The following is a 17,696-nucleotide window of genomic DNA, read 5'->3' as shown; positions in this document are numbered from 1 at the left end:
CTCCAGCTCCTCCCAGGCAGATGGAAACTTCCCTCCCCAGGCCGGGCTGGCGCCGGTGGAGCTGCTGTGGACTCTTGCAGGCAGGCAGCGAGCACTGACTCCCTTCCCTTGTCGCCGGCTGGGACAGAGAGAACAAAGCAGCCCAGTTTCTTCATCATCCCCACTCTACAGCTGGGAAACTGAGGCACAGAGAGGCAATGTCTTGCAGGCCAGCGGCAGAGCTGGGAATAGAACCCAGAGCTCCAGTCCCGTCCAGTGCTCCAAGTAACACAGGAAATGTTGCTGTGAAGAGAAACCCAACGAAGGCCTGCTCTACACGCCAGAGTTTTGTCAGGACAAACAAAACTGAGGTGGTGTACACACTGCAAACACACACACACACACACACCCCAGCCAACAAAACTGACCTTTTTTTTTCCCAATAAAACTACCTCAACAACAGTTGGCTTTTGGCAGCATAGTTAGAGGCAATGCAGCATTATTGTAGATGCTGCATCCCCTTACATCAGTCCTGGGGCTGTCATTCTTGTCAATTTCACCGCTCCAGCCCAGGCCACTGGTTTCTGCAACCCCAGCCATCAGAAGTCCAGGTGCTTCCCCACTAGGGCAGCCTTGTCAATTACAGGGCTGAGTCATGACATTGACAGGACTGCTGCCTAGAAGAAAGCAGGAAATGGAGAAGCGCCTTGCTGCTTCTCCAGGCAGGGAAAGAGAGGGGAGAAGTTCCTGTCCACAGGGATGCCCAGGAGCCTATCGGCTCTCGGTAGGGAGCTGAGAGACGGGGCTGTCAGCTCCCCATACTGCCCCTTAAGGTCAGTTGAAATGCTCCTGGTGAGGACACACTTCACCGACCCAAGGAGGGCAGTGTGGACAGCTCCGTGCCTGTAACTCGACCTATATTAGGTTGACTTATTTTTTAAGTGTTCACAAGGCCTAATGCAAGTCACAACCCTGCCAATCTGATTGTCCGTGTTCCCACTCGTAAAATGAGATATTTTTCTACCTGGGAGGGGGAAGGTTAACCAGGTAATGCTCATTAAATGCTTTGGGGATGGCAAGTGCTAAGTGTTTACTATAAATAGGTGCTGGCGAGAAGAGCTGACCTGATAGCCCTGGAAACTTTAGAACTCTGCTTCTCCAGAGTACAGACAGAAGTCCCCCACACTGCTAATAAATAGTAGTAACATTATTCATTTAGAGCCAGCAGCCACTAGACGTGTAAACCAATGCCTAAAATGAGCTGGCCTCAAAATCACGGGCTGGAAATCTAGCTCAGGTTGGTAGTGACCAAAGGCTGCATTAGAACACGAGCTGGTGGTTTTAGCTCAGTTCCCAGTGGATAGGAATCCATCACCACAAGCTCCCAATGAGCCACCCCTTTTCAGTCATCACAGGAAAAGCCAATAGAAACAATCTCTCCAGAACAAGGTGGAGACATTGCTCGAAATCCTGCCCTACTGAAGTCAATGGAAGTCACTACCGACTTCAGTGGGGTCAGGATCTCTTGAAGTGAGGGAAAGGAGGGGAAGTTTGCACTGCTCCTGTTGCCCAGGCTCTTCTTCCGCTTCCCTTAGCAGAATTCAGCTATCAGGGCTGTAATGCCAGCACTTCATGAATGCTAAATTTACCCAAAAAGTAAAAGAAAATGGAAACCAAATGTCAGAGTAGAAAAGGGCTCATTTACCCTCGTGCCACAATCAACGGAACAATAAATATATCGCACTGATCCTCCCTTCTCTCTCTCTGTGTGGGGGTACACCCAGTTATGACACATCAGGCAGCCTTTGAGCAGGGTTCAGTTTGTTTTAAACAAAAGAAAGTGACAGATAAAATGCAAAACATTTATTGGAGTGTGTTGTACAAAAAAGTTTCCAGTCATAAAATGTATTACAAATAATTGAAAAAGACATTTGGCATGCATATTCTTAAAACAAAAAAATGTGAAATGATAAAGTCTAGATCTTTGTGTAGTTTTCATATGCTCCACACCATCATTTCCAATTTCTCCATACTTCAATTAGCAGATTTTTTTCATAATTACTTATTTAAAAACTCAATAAGCCATTAACAAAAAGCTCTTTTACAGCAACTTTCCCAAGGAAGTGTCAGTCAAGGAGAGCAGCGGCCTAGACCTAAAGCTACCGAAAAGGCTGTGTTAAAAAATTACAATTCAAGTCAAAAGGCATCACTGTTACGAAAATAGAGTTCAAACAAGACAGTATCATTTTGTCCAAATGTAAAGCCTCTTGGCTTAAACTTTGTTTAAAATAGCTTATTGCTTGCAATTTTAGTGTAATGATCTTGGTATCTGAAAAACACCAGAATATCTGTCCGATCCAGCAGACTACATCAAGTCTACATGAACTGACAACTATAAATTCTTGGAAATTCAATAAAAGACATTTTTCTTCTACTAACCCCCAAGTCAATACAGTGCATTGTGCTTTTGTGACCTAATTCTTTCAAAAGTAAGCATTTTTTTCTCTAGACCTTAGCATTTCAAGAAAGGCATTACATTTACAAATAATAATTGCATGTAAATATGGGCTTATATAAAAATCACCTTTAAATTATTTTAAAGTGGTTTAAAGCTAAGCATATTTAAGAGCAAATAAAAATTCTGTTTCCCAGGCCATTTTAAGTTTCAGACAGTAAAAAAATCTTTAACACAATTTGTTTCCACATTCAGCTAATGCAATGCTTTGAAATGCAATCACCAACCATCCTTCCACTCACTGGCCCCAATAAGGCTGTGTTTCCTTCCAACTCTGGGGTATGGAACTGGGCTCAACAGTGCTGGTAAAGGCCAGAATCCAATGTGGACATGCCTTCTGTTTAGAGGTTAGCCTTTCAAAACTAGATACAGAAAGAATAATTATAAAATGGCTTAAGACTGAGGAAGTGAGATAAGTGGCTACAAGGCATGCATTATATTGTTAAAAGTCTGCCACTTGCACTGTCCTCGTATTAACACAGGGAAGGGGAGAATACGAAAGGAGAGATTCACCTTTCAGATAGGATGAGGGTGCAGAAGGAATGTCTAGGAGCCACTTTCTGACCCCTACAGTGTGTCTAACCAGTTTCAGGTTAAGGATTGTTACATGAGGTGTTTTTAAAAAATATTTTTAAGTGTATAAAGAACATTTCTTTGAGCAGAGGGTTGGACTAAATGACCTCCTGAGGTCCCTTCCAGCCCTAATCATGATTCTATGAACATTAAATCCCTTTGGGCACATGCTGTGGGTTACTGGAGTCTCCCTTCAGGGTGCCCTATTGCTCAGCAATAAACATGTATACCAAGTGCATTTCCCTTCACAGTACACTCTGGTTTACATTGTAATGTAACTAACAGCAATTACATTCAGCAGAATCAAACTAACCTGACCTTTACATTTCAGGCTGTGGGAAGCTGACATTTTTTTTCTTCCTGAGACTATTTTTGGTTCCTGCTATGGATGCATGCTGTGCTGGCCAACCCCCAGCCAACAGCACAGCAGCACTGATGTAAGACCTATAAATCATTGCTAACTCTTTCTTTTATGCTTTCAGGGACAACTTCAGAGTCTTGTGCCAGCCCAGGTAGCCAGGCTGGGTATTAGGCACATGCAGGGAGAGAGGAATCACGACCGCTCCATTGCCTGGGCAGAGCTGCCATTTTCCAGAGGCCATTGCAGCACAACAGCTGAAGTGTGACCTGAAGCAGGAGGCCAGGAAGAGGAGGGACAGGAGGATGTCTGTAGCCAGGCCTCTCCCACTGCATGTTGTCACACCAGGAACTCAGATTCCTCTATGACAATGCAGGAGGAGGCTGGATTTGCTCCCTCCTCCACCCCCATGTACCTGCACAATATGCAAACCTGTGAGAGGGGAGCTTTATAGCAGACTTTTCACATTGCTCTTTGTCGCTGTTCCCTTTGCTACTGGTGAATGAAGGCTTGCCTACATGGGGAAATTGACAAGCATATCTGTTCCCCTGTGGCTAGTCCAGTGTAACTCCCCTATGTGGACACTCTATTCAGAATAAAATGACTAATTCCAGAAAAGAATGCCCACACCCATGAGTTACAATAGAACCTCAGAGTTATGAACACCTTGGGAATGGAGGTTGTTCGTAACTCTGAAAAAAACGTTATGATTTTTCTTTCAAAAGTTTACAATTGAACATTGACGTAATACAGATTTGAAACTTTATTATGCAGAAGAAAAATGCTGCTTTCCCTTTATTTTTTGTAGTAGTTTACGTTTAACACAGTACTGTACTGTATTTGCTTTTTTTTCCCCCCCTATCTCTGTTGCTGCCTGATTTTGCATACTTCCGGTTCCAAATGAGGTTTGCAGTTGACTGGTCAGTTTGCAACTGGTGTTCGTAACTCTCAGGTTCTACTGTGTATCGGCATAGCTAGCGCAAAATAATTATTTCACGCTAGCGAGGCTGATCAATTCTCCCTCACAGGCCAGCTCTGCCTTATTCAGGAAACCTGCATTGGTGATATTGCTATGGAAATGCTGATGATCTTCCACATACAACATGAATGGCTCGCCTGCACAATCTAATAGAAAAAGATGGCCAGGTAGGGAGAAGCTACACTTGGTCTGAACACAAAGCTTTAATTAACTACTGGGATTGGCAAAAAAGATCACAGAAAGATAAATACAGAAAAGTCAACGGTGCTGTTTGAGATCTGGTATAGCAGAAAGTGCTACCGCTATGGACCGCCTACTTTAAACTGATGGACCAGTCAGACTGAATGCTCAGCACATCAAACACAAATGGGAAAGGTGGTGTCTTCAGAAGAGACGTATTAATGAAAACAAGGGGAATACAGTAGTTTTACTGTGTCTTGCACTTTACAATCAGGAATTGCTTGTTACATTTTAAAGGAGCCTTCTGAAAAATGCTGTGGTGACAAACACCTAAGCAAAGATGCTTTTAGGTTAGTCTTAGTTTATTGAGCTTCTTTTACCGCCCTACATCCCTACCACCTCTAAGCACCTATGCTATATAGACATAGCATGGCAGGAGGAAGAGACAATTTACATCCAGAAATCACTGTTGCAAACTTTTTGCTTGTCTTAATGGTGTAAGCTTTTGTGTCAGTTTCAGGCAGGATTATTACAGTTAACAAAGGCCATAAAACATCAGTTTCTTCAAGCTCTTCAACTTTGCATGTGCAGAACTCAGAGGAAATGAATCTGTATCACCACTGCATTTCAACAAGCTTCTAGGAAGTTTCATAGGAAACACCACCAAACTAAGCGCCCAATTCTGTAGACACTTACTAGGGCATGCTGTGTCACTACCTGGCCAGTTCCACTGACTTCAATGAGACAATTCAGGGTAAAGGGCACTACAGCCAGTAGAAAGTATCTGCAAGCATCAGGCCCTAAAGCAAGACACATTCTCATATTCAGTAGCTGTTGGAGAAACTATGGCTCAGATTACATGAGGTCTTTTCTGATACAAGCTGCCCTGCTAGTCCAGACTTTACAAGGACATTCACTAAAAAAAGCCAACTGATTCTTCAATGAACTACATATTATTCTATATAGCTTAAAATACTAAAGGAATAAGTCTACTACAAAGCAGAATGAGCAATCTGATTAATGGACAACATAAAAAAATAAATATAGATCTTAAAAAATAACCTATCTTCTATATAAGGTAAATCATGTAAACTGAGAGTTAGAAAGGGAAACAGAGTCCAGTGATTAGAAGGTGTATTGCAAAAACAGTTTCACCCTGATTGCTTTCATATGCATAACAACAATTTAGAAAAGGTAATTGATAGCAGTATGGCTGAGAAACACAATTTCAGCTATATATATTTTACAGCGATAGGTATGATTTACTACATGTTCAACCACCTATTCAAGCAGAGTGGGAATATCATAATAAAAAAATGACCAAATACAAGGACAAAGTGAAACATTATCCCAAAAATCCATTTTTTCTTACTGCTCTTTCACAATGATCTGTTGATAATGGACTAAAATATAATTCTAAATACTTTTACTAGCATTTAATCCTGGTAATTAAATCACTTTGCTGAGGTGACTATTTTGTGAACACCTACATAAAATTAGCACCTTTGATATTTTTTTAAATGGGAAGAGGAAGTTCATAAACTTCTTAAAAATCAGTTTCTTTCCCACCCTGCTTGCATTGCAGCAAAACCATCAATTAAAGCCACTAAACTGACTTTCTAAGTTATATCTGTCAGTCTAAATATTTTTCAGAGAACTATGTCCAAAAGCCACCAAAAACGTCCAAAACTTCTAGCACGTGTGATGAGTATAAACTACTTGAATGAAAAGATCAGAGTTCAAGTGTGCAGGTAATACAAGAGTTCTATGCTGGCATCAAATGGTATCCAAATTACCAACTAATGTTTGCTTACATTGCAGTGAATACATTCTTTGGAGCAGTCAATTATACTTCATAGTGTCTAGAGAGAGGTATACTGCCACATGAATCCTCAAAAGTTACCTCTCATGAAACCACAGGAGAGGAAACCTGAACTTAAGGGGACATTACCAGACACAATAACATTTGTTTAATAATGCCTTACTTCTGTTACAATATAAAGATTCTTAAAATGTATTATTACACTTACATTATTTGCGTGTGTTTACTTAGAGCATTTCAGTCAGGATGGACAACCGTCTGTCCAAACCAAAAACTTCTCACTGACTTTTTTTTTGGTAAACACAAGTGTCATGAGAACACTTCTAAGGCTATGTCTGCACTACAGATCTTACAGTGGCACAGCTATACCACTGCAGCTGTAAGGTCTCCTGTGTAGCTACTCTATGTTTTCCTGCCCACATAATTAAAGCACCCCAGTGAGCGGCCATAGCTACGTCGGCAGGAGAGCATTCTCCACAGCAGCGTTTTTGTTGGTGTTTTTTCACACCCTTGATCAACAAAAGTTTTGCTGACAAAAGTGCTAGTGTAGACAAAGCCTAAGACATTTTGCAAATGCTTTATTGCCTAAACTATCTGACAATGTCCCTTTACATACAACAAAATGATGAATTAGCTAAATGTAGCAGTGATTTTAAAAAAATCAGTGTTTACACGGTTGCTTTTTAAAACCCAACCAAATATTTATCATAGCCAAAAATAAAATATTTTAACACCTAAAAGCTCAATTATTGAAACCAAAAGTTCTGTTTAATCCCAAATACTTCAGAAACATTAGATCATGATGCGTATCATCATAGCTAATGTACATCATGTCAGCCTTGCATTCCCTATTTATTAGGGTCTCATTTGTGACTGAAGGTCCCAATAAATAAAACTGAAAAATGTCAGCTTTGATTTCTCATTACATTCAGACTATGCCTGCCCTAGCATAACAGGGACCCATCATTCTCCACCAGTGGTAGAAAGGTGGGTGCTTCCCACAGCACTGGAGTCATTTAAGAAAAAGGTAATATCCTTTTGGTATATTGAGTCTTGTCTACACTAGCAGCATCCATGGTAAATTCTGGGTTATAATTTTTCTAGTGTAGACAAGAATCAGTATACCACAAGGATATTACCTTAAAGGTAAATCTCCATCTTTAGAGGTTTTTAAGCTGCGGCTTGACAAAACCCTCGCTGGGATTATTTAGCTGAGGTTAGTCCTGTTCTGAGCAGGGGGTTGGACTAGATGACCTCCTGAGGTCCCTTCCAACTCTATGATATTACCATTTTCTTAAATGACTCCAATGCTGTGGGAAGCACCCACATTGGGTTCTCCGAAAGCCCTGCACATGTTCACGCTGCCTTAAATCTGTTATTTAAAAACCAGTTTAAGGTTAAAGAATGACATATTTACTCTGCACTCAAGGAGTCCTGTCCTATTTTAGCTTAAAATTCATTCTATTGTAGTTTTGTACATAAGACTATCTACCCCCCTCCTATTAAAACGTTAATCTAATATTCCAATAGTGTTTTCAAAGGGACAGGAGGAGGATAAAGAAATCTATTTCAAAATCCTGGCAGTTATGTTTGATTAAAATTTTTTCTATAAAAATGTACCAAGGAGTAAATTTTTAAAGAAATCAGATGATACATACAAAAATAGTTTTCAGTGGCTCTGGAGGAAAAAAAATTAGCAAAACTAAAAGGAAAGAAAGGGAAAAGTAGCAAATAATGTTTTTTCACATCACTGAACATCCTCTAGACGTTGTCCTGGGATCCCCCTATAGGAACACAGAAATTAGTTAGTGCACAGTAGAATGACAGCAGGCTCCAAGCACCTCATATCCTGTGTTGACTAGTACAAAAGATAGCTTAAGTTAGCTAGCATGACTTGAAACACCATTTGGCAACTAGTGAAGACAGTTTAACACCTTAACACACTTTTTAGCTGGTCATGTTGTAACCTAGGTTCAGGTTATCATACTGTTTTAAAAAGCAGCTTTCTCCTAATCCCGACAAACCCCCCACTGGGGGGTTATCACTACACATGTCGGGAGCATGGCATGTCTATGGACAGGCTACAGACTATGCTACTTGATAAATGGACTGTCATGGCTTCTGAAGCATAGGAGCTCCAAAGCAGTGCCTGCAGAACTTCCTGCTATTAATCCACACTAGTAGACAGGAGGGAAAGAATGAGATACCGAGGCATCTTTAGAACTATATTATCCTTCCTCTACATGCAATCTGGAATAATGCGCACACACACACGCACATACATGCACACCAATGAAGCTCAACCAGGTATTTGGCAAAGAGCTGTGTCCTGGCACTATACTTCTGAGGATACAAAACACACAACACTGTGCATTTGTTTTCAGATTCTTTTACTCTCTGAATTCAATATCCTTGAAACTAAGAAGTGTCTAGAAGTTGATTTTAAAATTGCATCGACCCAGCCCACTGAGTTCATTGTGAAAGAGGCTGCTAATGGCCACTGATCAAATCTGAATATATAGAGACAGTTTACAGTAGTTAGAAAGTGCCCTCTAGTATAACATGAACAACTTTTTCTCTTCTATCAACCCCATTAGCTGCTGGCCAGGCATTCTCCCAGACCCATTCTAAAGCATTGGAATTTATATAAGAGGTGACATTAACAGGGACAGCCAGAGTTATTTATTGTGTAACATTTATATCTTGCAGGAAAACACACCAACAAAGCCCAGCTGCCTTAGTGGGCACAGGACAGTCCATTTCCCTGTAACTGCCAGATTTCTCAGAATACCTTCTGTCTTTTTAGAGCAAGGATGCTGCAGACATTAGTGCTAACCCTGCTAGTAGGGAGGACAGCGCAGGAGGGTCGGAATCACTGACCACACCGTTCCCTAGCTCTTATTTCATACAGCTGCTGAAGAGCAGCAATGGGAATCTACAAGGCAATATTTTTCTTTGTTCTAAGGAGTCTACATTACACCAATCCTCTTGGCCTCTTTCTCAGAAACACTTCTGCTTTTGAAAATCCATTATAACCAGGATTATGTCCCAAAGTCTATGGCACCCTGACCTGTCAGCACTCACTGTCCATAGTGCATCTCATAGTGCCCAACAGGATATACCAGTTCCTGAAGGAAAGAGCTCAGGATTGCCCAATTCATTGCAAGGATTCTTAAGGTTTTCAGAGTGCTCTCTTTGGCACATCCTTTACAGGAACCTGTTAAAAAAGTTGGGATCAGAAGGCTCACAGCTTGCAAAAGCTGTTGGAAGACACATCATTCCATGCTGGAATCTAACCCAATTCACCAGGCACAGGCTGAGGGGAAGTGAAAGGATAGCCTGAGTTTAAACAAATGGTTCATATCATACTACCTGCTGGTGAAAGAGATCTTCCTCTCCAAACTCTGCTTCATCATCCTCCTCATTCTCCCGCACCACAACTGATTTTGTGATGTTTCTTACTGCAACTTCCTAGGCAAGGGGACAGACACAAAGGTGTTCGCTTTGCCGTCAACTCTTCCCCTCTCACCAAGCTTTGGGGAGTTCAAAGCAATTGGACGCATATTTGAACCATCATCCCTGGTCTTTATGAAACCAAATCCTGGCCAACAAGGTTCTGCAAACTACAGGCCTCTCTTTATTTCTGCCCATCTCTAACTGTAGTGATGTAATTTTTGTTTTCAATCATCCTTATCGTTAGCTATTTTCTCTCATTCCCAGAAGTCTGAGAGGGAGCAAGTAAGATGCTTTTTTACCTCTTATATGGGGATTATTCATTTTATATAACCTACTAATGGGCCTAATTCAGAACTGTGCAATAAAAGACTGTGGAACATGCTAAGAGCTGATCTATTTCCCTGAACTATTACGCAGCGAAGCTGAACACTGGGAAACCTCTATCTAAATTTTCACTCATATTTTATGTCAGCTGCATGTACCAAGTATTTGGAATTGTTGTCTTCAATAAGCTCGTACAAGTACAAGTTTTATTTTAAAACTCAGGAAGTTTCCTGTCCCTCTTAATTTACTGTAGCAAAGATTAGTAATAAGAAGCTGTTGGTCCTCAGAGCAGTTGTACATTGGAATTGTATGTAGGGGGTACATATGTATTTCTGGGGAAATCTCCCTAGATACAGACACTTCCAAGTGGAGGGATTGATAAATTTCAGGCTGTGGGGAGAGGTTATTTTATTTTTGAGGCTTCTTCAGCTACTAATTGAATAAATGTGTTCTATTTGAATACTGAGCCAGTTCCCCTCCTTTTCCGTGTGTATCAATGACCTTTTCTCCTACCTCCGTGTCCTGTGCTGCTGTTTCTGCAGTACTTTCACAGAACGGTCAGCAAGAGAAGCAGCATGAAAACTGATACACTACTAGTCAGTTTCACTTTGCTGTTGCTACTGAACAACTGAAGCAATGCATGTTTACAAACAACAGCCAAAGCATGATCCTCCCTTGCAAGATTCTTCTGCAGGGAGCTTTAAAAACCAGTTTCAGAGGGATGCAGGACAATGAAGAATACTCAGTAACCTGACTAACACGGCTACCCCTCTGGAACATTTGCTTTTATTTCTCTGCTGGAAACATATACTCAAATCCTCTATTCTCCAGGACAGTTCACTAAAAAGATCAACTAAAGTGATCAGTATGTTGAACAGCATGTTTCCTAAAACCACAGATGAGTTCTTAGATGTTTATCCCTTCAATGTTACAGACAAATGAAATCACTATTTTGTTTAAAAGAGGAGAGTCAGGGAACGTGTGTGAAATTCCGATTTTGTTAAAAACACATTGAAGGGTTTGAAAGGTAACACATCCCGCATCATTTTCCTGGAGACAAAGCTTACCTCTCCATCAGAGTTCACCAGATATGTGCGGATGTTTCCTCCAGTGCCCCAGCTGCTCTGATTCTTCCACACAAGGACAGAAGGGGGGCTATGAGCCACACCTGCATCTGCACCCCAGATCTAATAAGAAAGAGAAATTCTATAAGCAGATGTTTGTTCTATAAATTCTATAAGCAGATGCCCTTTTTCTTTTTATATATATAAAACCCCTATATTTCTACTTTTTTCATCACCTTTTTTGCCACCCCACTTGTTCCTTCTCATTTCCCAATGAAAGCAAAGTAGATGAAACTAGAGTGAAACTATTTGCAGAAAAATGTTTTCCTACAAAATGTTATGAAGCTGCAAGTTAACAGCTACCACAGTTACAGAAAAGAGAAAATAAATGGGAGTTTAATATTTCAGTTGTCATTTCTTTTCTACACATAGCAATTAGTCCTGGACTCATGCATTTACTATCATGGTAGAGCCCAGAGACAAAACATAGCTGTATGTGCATCCCATTAACCTTTAAAGAGGCTATAAGCTCCCACTTGCTATGGCAAATACTTAAGCAATAATAAACTGCTCAAAAGTAATTGAAACAGAGAAACACACTGGAACTGAGTCAAGGAAAGCTACTCCTTTCCTATGGAGGGACTTCTAATGCAGACTGCAGATAAAACACCTAATTTAGTAAAGATGGAGAGCATGGTCATTGCATTTGATGAGCACAAAAATGCATATAAGATGCCAGATAACAGACCTAACCCTACAGTTTTGAATTCATTGAGCCCATTGAGCTAGAACTGCAGAAATTCAACTCCCATATAGCATTCTCTAGGAGCCCAACCTTACTCCCCACTAAAGAGAGCTCAATGGGAGTAGGGGCAACCCCTATACCAAGCCCTGTAAAACACCTGCTCCTATTTACACCAGATGCCACAACAACAAAAAAGTCTACTTACTTTAACAGTTTGCCCAGCCCTGAGGACATACTTTGGAGTAAATTTATAAGCAATTTCTTCAGCATCTCCAATTTGACTCTTTAATCTCCAGTTACCCAGAGATTGGTCCTAATGGAAAGATATAAAGGGTTATTTAGAGCCAGACAGACAGCATTTCTAATGCCTTTTTATTTGTTAAAATGCTACAGATATAAATTCACTTGTTTTTCTCAGCATTTGTCATTGGGTCACATGCACTGTAGCTTCTGGGAGTATTTTTTTTAAATCCAATGAATGGTTCAGACTGCAAGCTCCTTATTTAAGGCCCAATCCTGCAAATACACAGGTAAGTAACTTTACTCATCCACTAATCCCAGTAGAGTCAATGAGACTATTCAATTGAGTAAACTTACGTGCAGGCAGGTTTGCAGGATCAGGCTACTAAATGGTAAGCTTCTTTTGAGACAAACTATCTCCCTCTTCTATGTCTTGTACAGCACTGACCACAATATTGGTGCTGAAATAATTTGTCAATTCTGAAGGAGCAGTGCCCAAGGGAGATTGGCCATCATCTGTCTCTGGGGGTGCAGTATGTTTGGGCTACAAAAACCATGTCACATCTGGGTGTTAGCTCATTGCGGCCTTTCTAAAGGTTCTACTGACACTCACCTTCTCAGAGTTGTTCTTAAGTTGAACATATTTGCCCTCCAGGTCTATCTCTTCTATGCTGATGCCTCCTGTGGCTGATGCTTGCTGGGACATTTGGAAACTACTGCTGCTACCCGTAGTGCTACCACTACTACTTCCAGTGCCAATTCCACTTGTACCACTGCCTGAAAGCTCCTCTGCTTCAATCCGTTTTCTCTTGCCTCGAGAAGAGCGAGCAACCAAAGCGCTGGTGCTACTGCTGCTGGAGGTAGCCCGGGAGACTGTAACACGGGAGGACGGGCTTGGAGACAGCTTCAACCTTACCGCAATCAAACAGACATTTTAACCAGATGAAGAAGACTGCAGTTAGAGTCTCAGTACTGGTCCAGGAGATTATTTGAGAGACGTAATATACACTATAACAAGCCACAGTATACCAATACCCCAGGCTTTCACATGAACTACTTTAAAGAATGATGACAGGAGCAGGAGAAACAGAGCCCTGCAACCTTTGTCAGGTAAGTACAACAGTTGCTGAATGTCAAGCACAGAATGACATGCTGATCCATAGTAAAGACTATGCCCTGAAGTGTCCCTACCCTCTGTTTGCCAGAAGCTGGGAAAGGGCGACAGGGGATGGATCACTTGATGATTACCTGTTCTGTTCATTCCCTCTGAAGCACCTGGCATTGGCCATTGTCAGAAGACAGGATACTGAGCTGGATAGACCACTGGTCTGACCCAGTATGCCCCTTCTTATGTTCCCAGTATTTCATAAACATTTGAATAAATGGGTGTTAAGCTGAAAGCAGTTGCAACTGCTTCATTTTATGAACATTATGTAGAGTGCCTTCAGGTTCCAAGAGGCCAATGTGGCCCTTGACTAGGCAAAGTTTGGGCACTGCTGTTCAAATACAACAAAACAATGTCAGAGCTCGGAAAAATTTCCACTAGTGCAGAAAGTGAAGCATGTGAAACCTATACCTACCTCTCTTCCTCGCCCTCCAGCAGTTTTCGGTACGCACTGATCTCCATGTCCAGCGCTAATTTGACATCAAGCAGTTCCTGATATTCTGTAAGCTGCTGCTGCATCTGGTCCCTCATTTCCATCATCTCCCTCTCCTTGGCATCTAGCATCTTCCTGAATTTGTCTTGCTCACCAGCCATCATCTCCTCCAGTTCCCGAATGCGATCTTCTGCAACATTAGCCTACAGTCACAGTGAAATAAGTAGTCAACCAGCATATGAGTGGAGACAGAGGAGGATATATGGTCTCCCTCTGACTGGCACTGCAAAAGGTGAAACAAAACCAGACAACTAGACTCAGGAATTAAATTACAGCCAGGCATCTCCAGAGGCAGAACACACATTTGGGCTCCCATCTAGTCCATCCCACAGTGAAAGGGAAGGGTTGTTCAGTCTAGCTTTACATGGCAAAAGCAATAGGGTTTTAGGAAATTCTTGGTAGGGTGTGTTCCTTCAATTTAGATGTTCACTAGCCCCCTTGTCTACTGGAACCCAGACTAGTTAATCTTTCAGGAATGCTCCAAAGCCTCTTTTATCCCCTGAAATGTAGGAAGAAGGTTGAGTTTTGAGATGGAATATATGCAATAGGGGTTATTGTACCAGGAACAGTTGGTAAGATCGGGGCTATAATGGCAGTTTAATGATTAGTGTAAGATCTTAACTGTCTGCACTGAATGTTGTCCTTTTAATTTTTAATGACTAGACAGACATGTCACTGAAACCTAAATAACTACGGTAAACAAGGTAAATCTATTAGAGGGGAGCTAAAAGACATGTCTAAAATATGCACAATATTTAAATTTGCTTCTGAAAACAATTCTTAGTATGTAGATTGCTTTGCTTGGGAAATTAATATCTCACCATCAAGTTGTGTTAATTTATTTTGACTAGACACAAGTCACATGGTCTGGATAAGTAACTTTAGAATAAGATTTTCAGCGCAAATACTCACAATTACAAGTTCAAAATTCACTTTCCACAAAAATGTGTAAAATGTAATGTTTTCTACAAACATGCCTGCTAGTCAACTCATTTTCCAGAGTGTTCATGGAGAGTGAAGAAAGGGAAAGCAATTCAAGTTGTATTTGACCAACTGTTCAGAGTTGTAGATGCATGGAAATGCAGTCCCCTCACCTGTTTTTGAAGGCCGGAAAGCTGGTAGCTGAGAGACTCTATCCTCATGCGAGCCTCCTTCAGCTCCTCCCGGGCAGCACTGGCAGCTTTGTCATTTTGGTCAGAGGACAGTTTGGCATTCTCCAACTGGAAGAGAGTTTGGCACAGGATACTTATATTAAACTAGGCTTCCCAGGTTTAGGGCTGCATTGGCTAAACCTGCTTGCACTGCTAGAGCAGAAAGTCCATCATCTTTTCCATTACACACACTAATTTTTAACATGACTGCGAAACTAAGAAATGCAAGAGTTTAAAAGAGAATGTCAAATAAGCAAATTTAAAATTAATTGCTTTCACTAACTTCTAGCAAAGTTAAATGTCAGCTATACCACCATGTTATAGCCATTCCATTAATAAGAAATGATTACTAATCTATTTTTCTGTAACTGTTGTTCTTCAAGATGTGTTGCACATCTCCATTCCACTATAGGTATCTAGCACATAGCTATCAGAGATTTTTCCCATGGTGGTTACCTGTTGGGGTGACTTGAGCGCCCCTTGCTGCCTCGCATTACTGCACACAGGTCTAAAAGGCAGAACCACCCTTGACTCCCCTCAGTTTCTTCTTACTAGAAAGATTCCGATGGAGAGGGGAAGAAGAGAGAGTCATGGAATGCAAATGTGCAACACATCTTGAAGAACAAGTTACCAAAAAAAAGGTTAGTAGCTGTCCCTTCTTCTTTGAATGACTGCACATGTTCATTCCGCTGTAGGTGACACACAAACAATTCGAACTGGAGGTGGTTTTGGAGTTTATTTGAATAAGAAATAGAGAATTACTCATCCAAATCTGGCATCATCTCTAGACTGCTGAGAGGTGGCGAAGTGAGAGGCAAAAGTATGGAACAATGGGCCAGGTTGCTGCCTTACAAATGTCCAAGATGGGTATGTGAGCCAGAAATGCTGCAGAACCTGTCGGAGACCTTGCTGAATGGGTCAACACTTTACTCAAGGGCGTCACATTATCCAAGTGGCAGCGTAACCAAATATAACGGGATATCCAAGAAGAGATCTTGTGAGTGGATGCTGGACAGCCTTTCATTCTGTCTGCAACTGTGATGAACAGTTGTATCAAAGACCTAAATGGTTTAGTCCAATCCAGGTAAAAAGCCAAAGATCTTCTAACATCTAGAGTGAGCAGCTTTTCTTTATGTATATGAGGCTTTGGAAAGAAGGTCAGTCATCAGATTGCTTGATTAATGTGAAAACTGGAAAGCACTTTAGAAAGAAACTTTGGGTAAGGGTGAAGGCAAACTTCTCTATAGACGACCACATGGGGAGGTTCTGATACTAGCACTTGCAATTCCCCCACTTTTCTGGCTGAGTTAAGAGCAGTCAAAAAAGCCACTTTCATTGAAAGGTGTAGCAGGGAACAGATCACCAGCAGCTCAAAGGGGAAAACCATCAACTTTGCTGAAACTAGAGTGAAGTTCCACAGGGGGTCCGGGTCCTGTATCTGTGGATACAATCAGTACAGACCTTTCAAAATCTGTCAGACATAGGACTGGAAAAGAGTGAGCAGTTAAAAACAGGAAGGTGGAAAGTTAAGATAGCTGCTAAGTGTACTTTGATGGAACTAACAGCTAACACTGCCTGTTTTAAGAACAGGAGATAGTCCAAAACATGCAGGATAGAGCCTGGGCCAAGAAAACACCTTTCTGCCAGAACCAGATGATGAATCTTTTCCATTTAGCCAGATAAGTACTCCTAGTCAAAGGCTTTCTACTATTTAGAAGCACTTCCTGTACTCCCTTAGAACAAGCCCTTTCCAAAAATATTAGTCATGAAGCATCCAGGCCATTAGATGGAGAGCCTCCAGGTTAGGATGGAGAAGGCAGAGACAGTCCCAGTCATTTCTGTTTCTACCAGGCATGACAGAGAAGGTCTGACCTATATGGCTAATAAAGCTGAAAGACATCACTAATCGGCCACGCAGGCGCTATTGCATATAAGATAACCCTGGGTCTTGTTTGATTTTGGACAAAACTTTGGGCAGAAACAGAACCAGAGGGAAGGCATACAGTAAGGCATTTGACCATGGTAGTAGGAAGGCATCTGCCAAAGAACCCAGGCTGTGATCTGCTCAAGAACAAAACTGACGACACTGTACCATGCTGGATAGGCACTCCACAGGGCCTGCCACAGTGACTTGTAAGAACATCAGAACAGCTGAGCCAGCACTCTGGTCAGTGCCAATTAAATACTGCAGAACAGACCTGGTTAAGAAGAGCTATGCCTAATTGGTGGGTGGGGGAGAGCTGGAAGGCTATGAGGAGAGATTAAGTCTGGGACTTTTCAGCTTGGAAAAGAGACAACTAAGGGGGGATATGATAGAGGTCTATAAAATCATGACAGGTATGAAAAAAGTAAATAAGGAAATGTCATTTACTCCTTCTCATAACACAAGAACTAGGGGTCAGCAAAGGAAATTAATAGGTTTAAAACAAAGAAAAGGAAAAATTTCTTCAAACAATTCAGTCAACCTGTGGAACTCCTTGCCAGAGGATTGTGAAGGCCAGGACTATAACAGGGTTCAAAAAAGAACTAGATAAACTCATGGAGTATACGTCCATCAATGGCTATTAGCTAGATGGGCAGAGATTGCTGTTTGCCAGAAGCTGGGAATGGGCTACAGAGGATGGATCACTTGATGATTACCTGTTCTGTTCA

General features: G+C 41.4%; 1 protein-coding gene across 2 annotated transcripts in view; it reads right to left on the bottom strand.

Annotated features, from left to right (window-relative positions):
- Positions 1-1,827: 1,827 nt before the first annotated feature.
- Positions 1,828-17,696, bottom strand: part of LMNB2 (lamin B2) — a 44,693-nt gene continuing 28,824 nt past the window's right edge. The window contains exons 6-13 of one of the 2 annotated variants that reach the window (XR_010921498.1): positions 14,988-15,113; positions 13,816-14,036; positions 12,849-13,146; positions 12,201-12,308; positions 11,254-11,373; positions 9,779-9,877; positions 3,008-8,190; positions 1,828-2,856 (exon numbers count right to left, since the gene is read on the bottom strand). Coding sequence is in view for 1 of the 2 variants with exons in the window: in XM_067556939.1 (XP_067413040.1) it covers positions 8,149-8,190; positions 9,779-9,877; positions 11,254-11,373; positions 12,201-12,308; positions 12,849-13,146; positions 13,816-14,036; positions 14,988-15,113 (1,014 nt within the window). In the remaining variant the exon portion in view is untranslated. Of the gene's footprint in view, positions 8,191-9,778; positions 9,878-11,253; positions 11,374-12,200; positions 12,309-12,848; positions 13,147-13,815; positions 14,037-14,987; positions 15,114-17,696 lie in introns of both variants that reach the window. The other variant, XM_067556939.1, reaches the window with a different exon arrangement.

The sequence above is a fragment of the Emydura macquarii genome, unplaced genomic scaffold (assembly GCF_026122565.2).
Source record: "Emydura macquarii macquarii isolate MOO-44397 ecotype Brisbane River unplaced genomic scaffold, CSIRO-AGI_Emac_v2 contig_306, whole genome shotgun sequence".
NCBI lineage: Eukaryota > Metazoa > Chordata > Testudines > Chelidae > Emydura > Emydura macquarii.
Note: the sequence above shows the minus strand (reverse complement) of the source record. Positions and strands in the feature narration are given on the sequence as shown.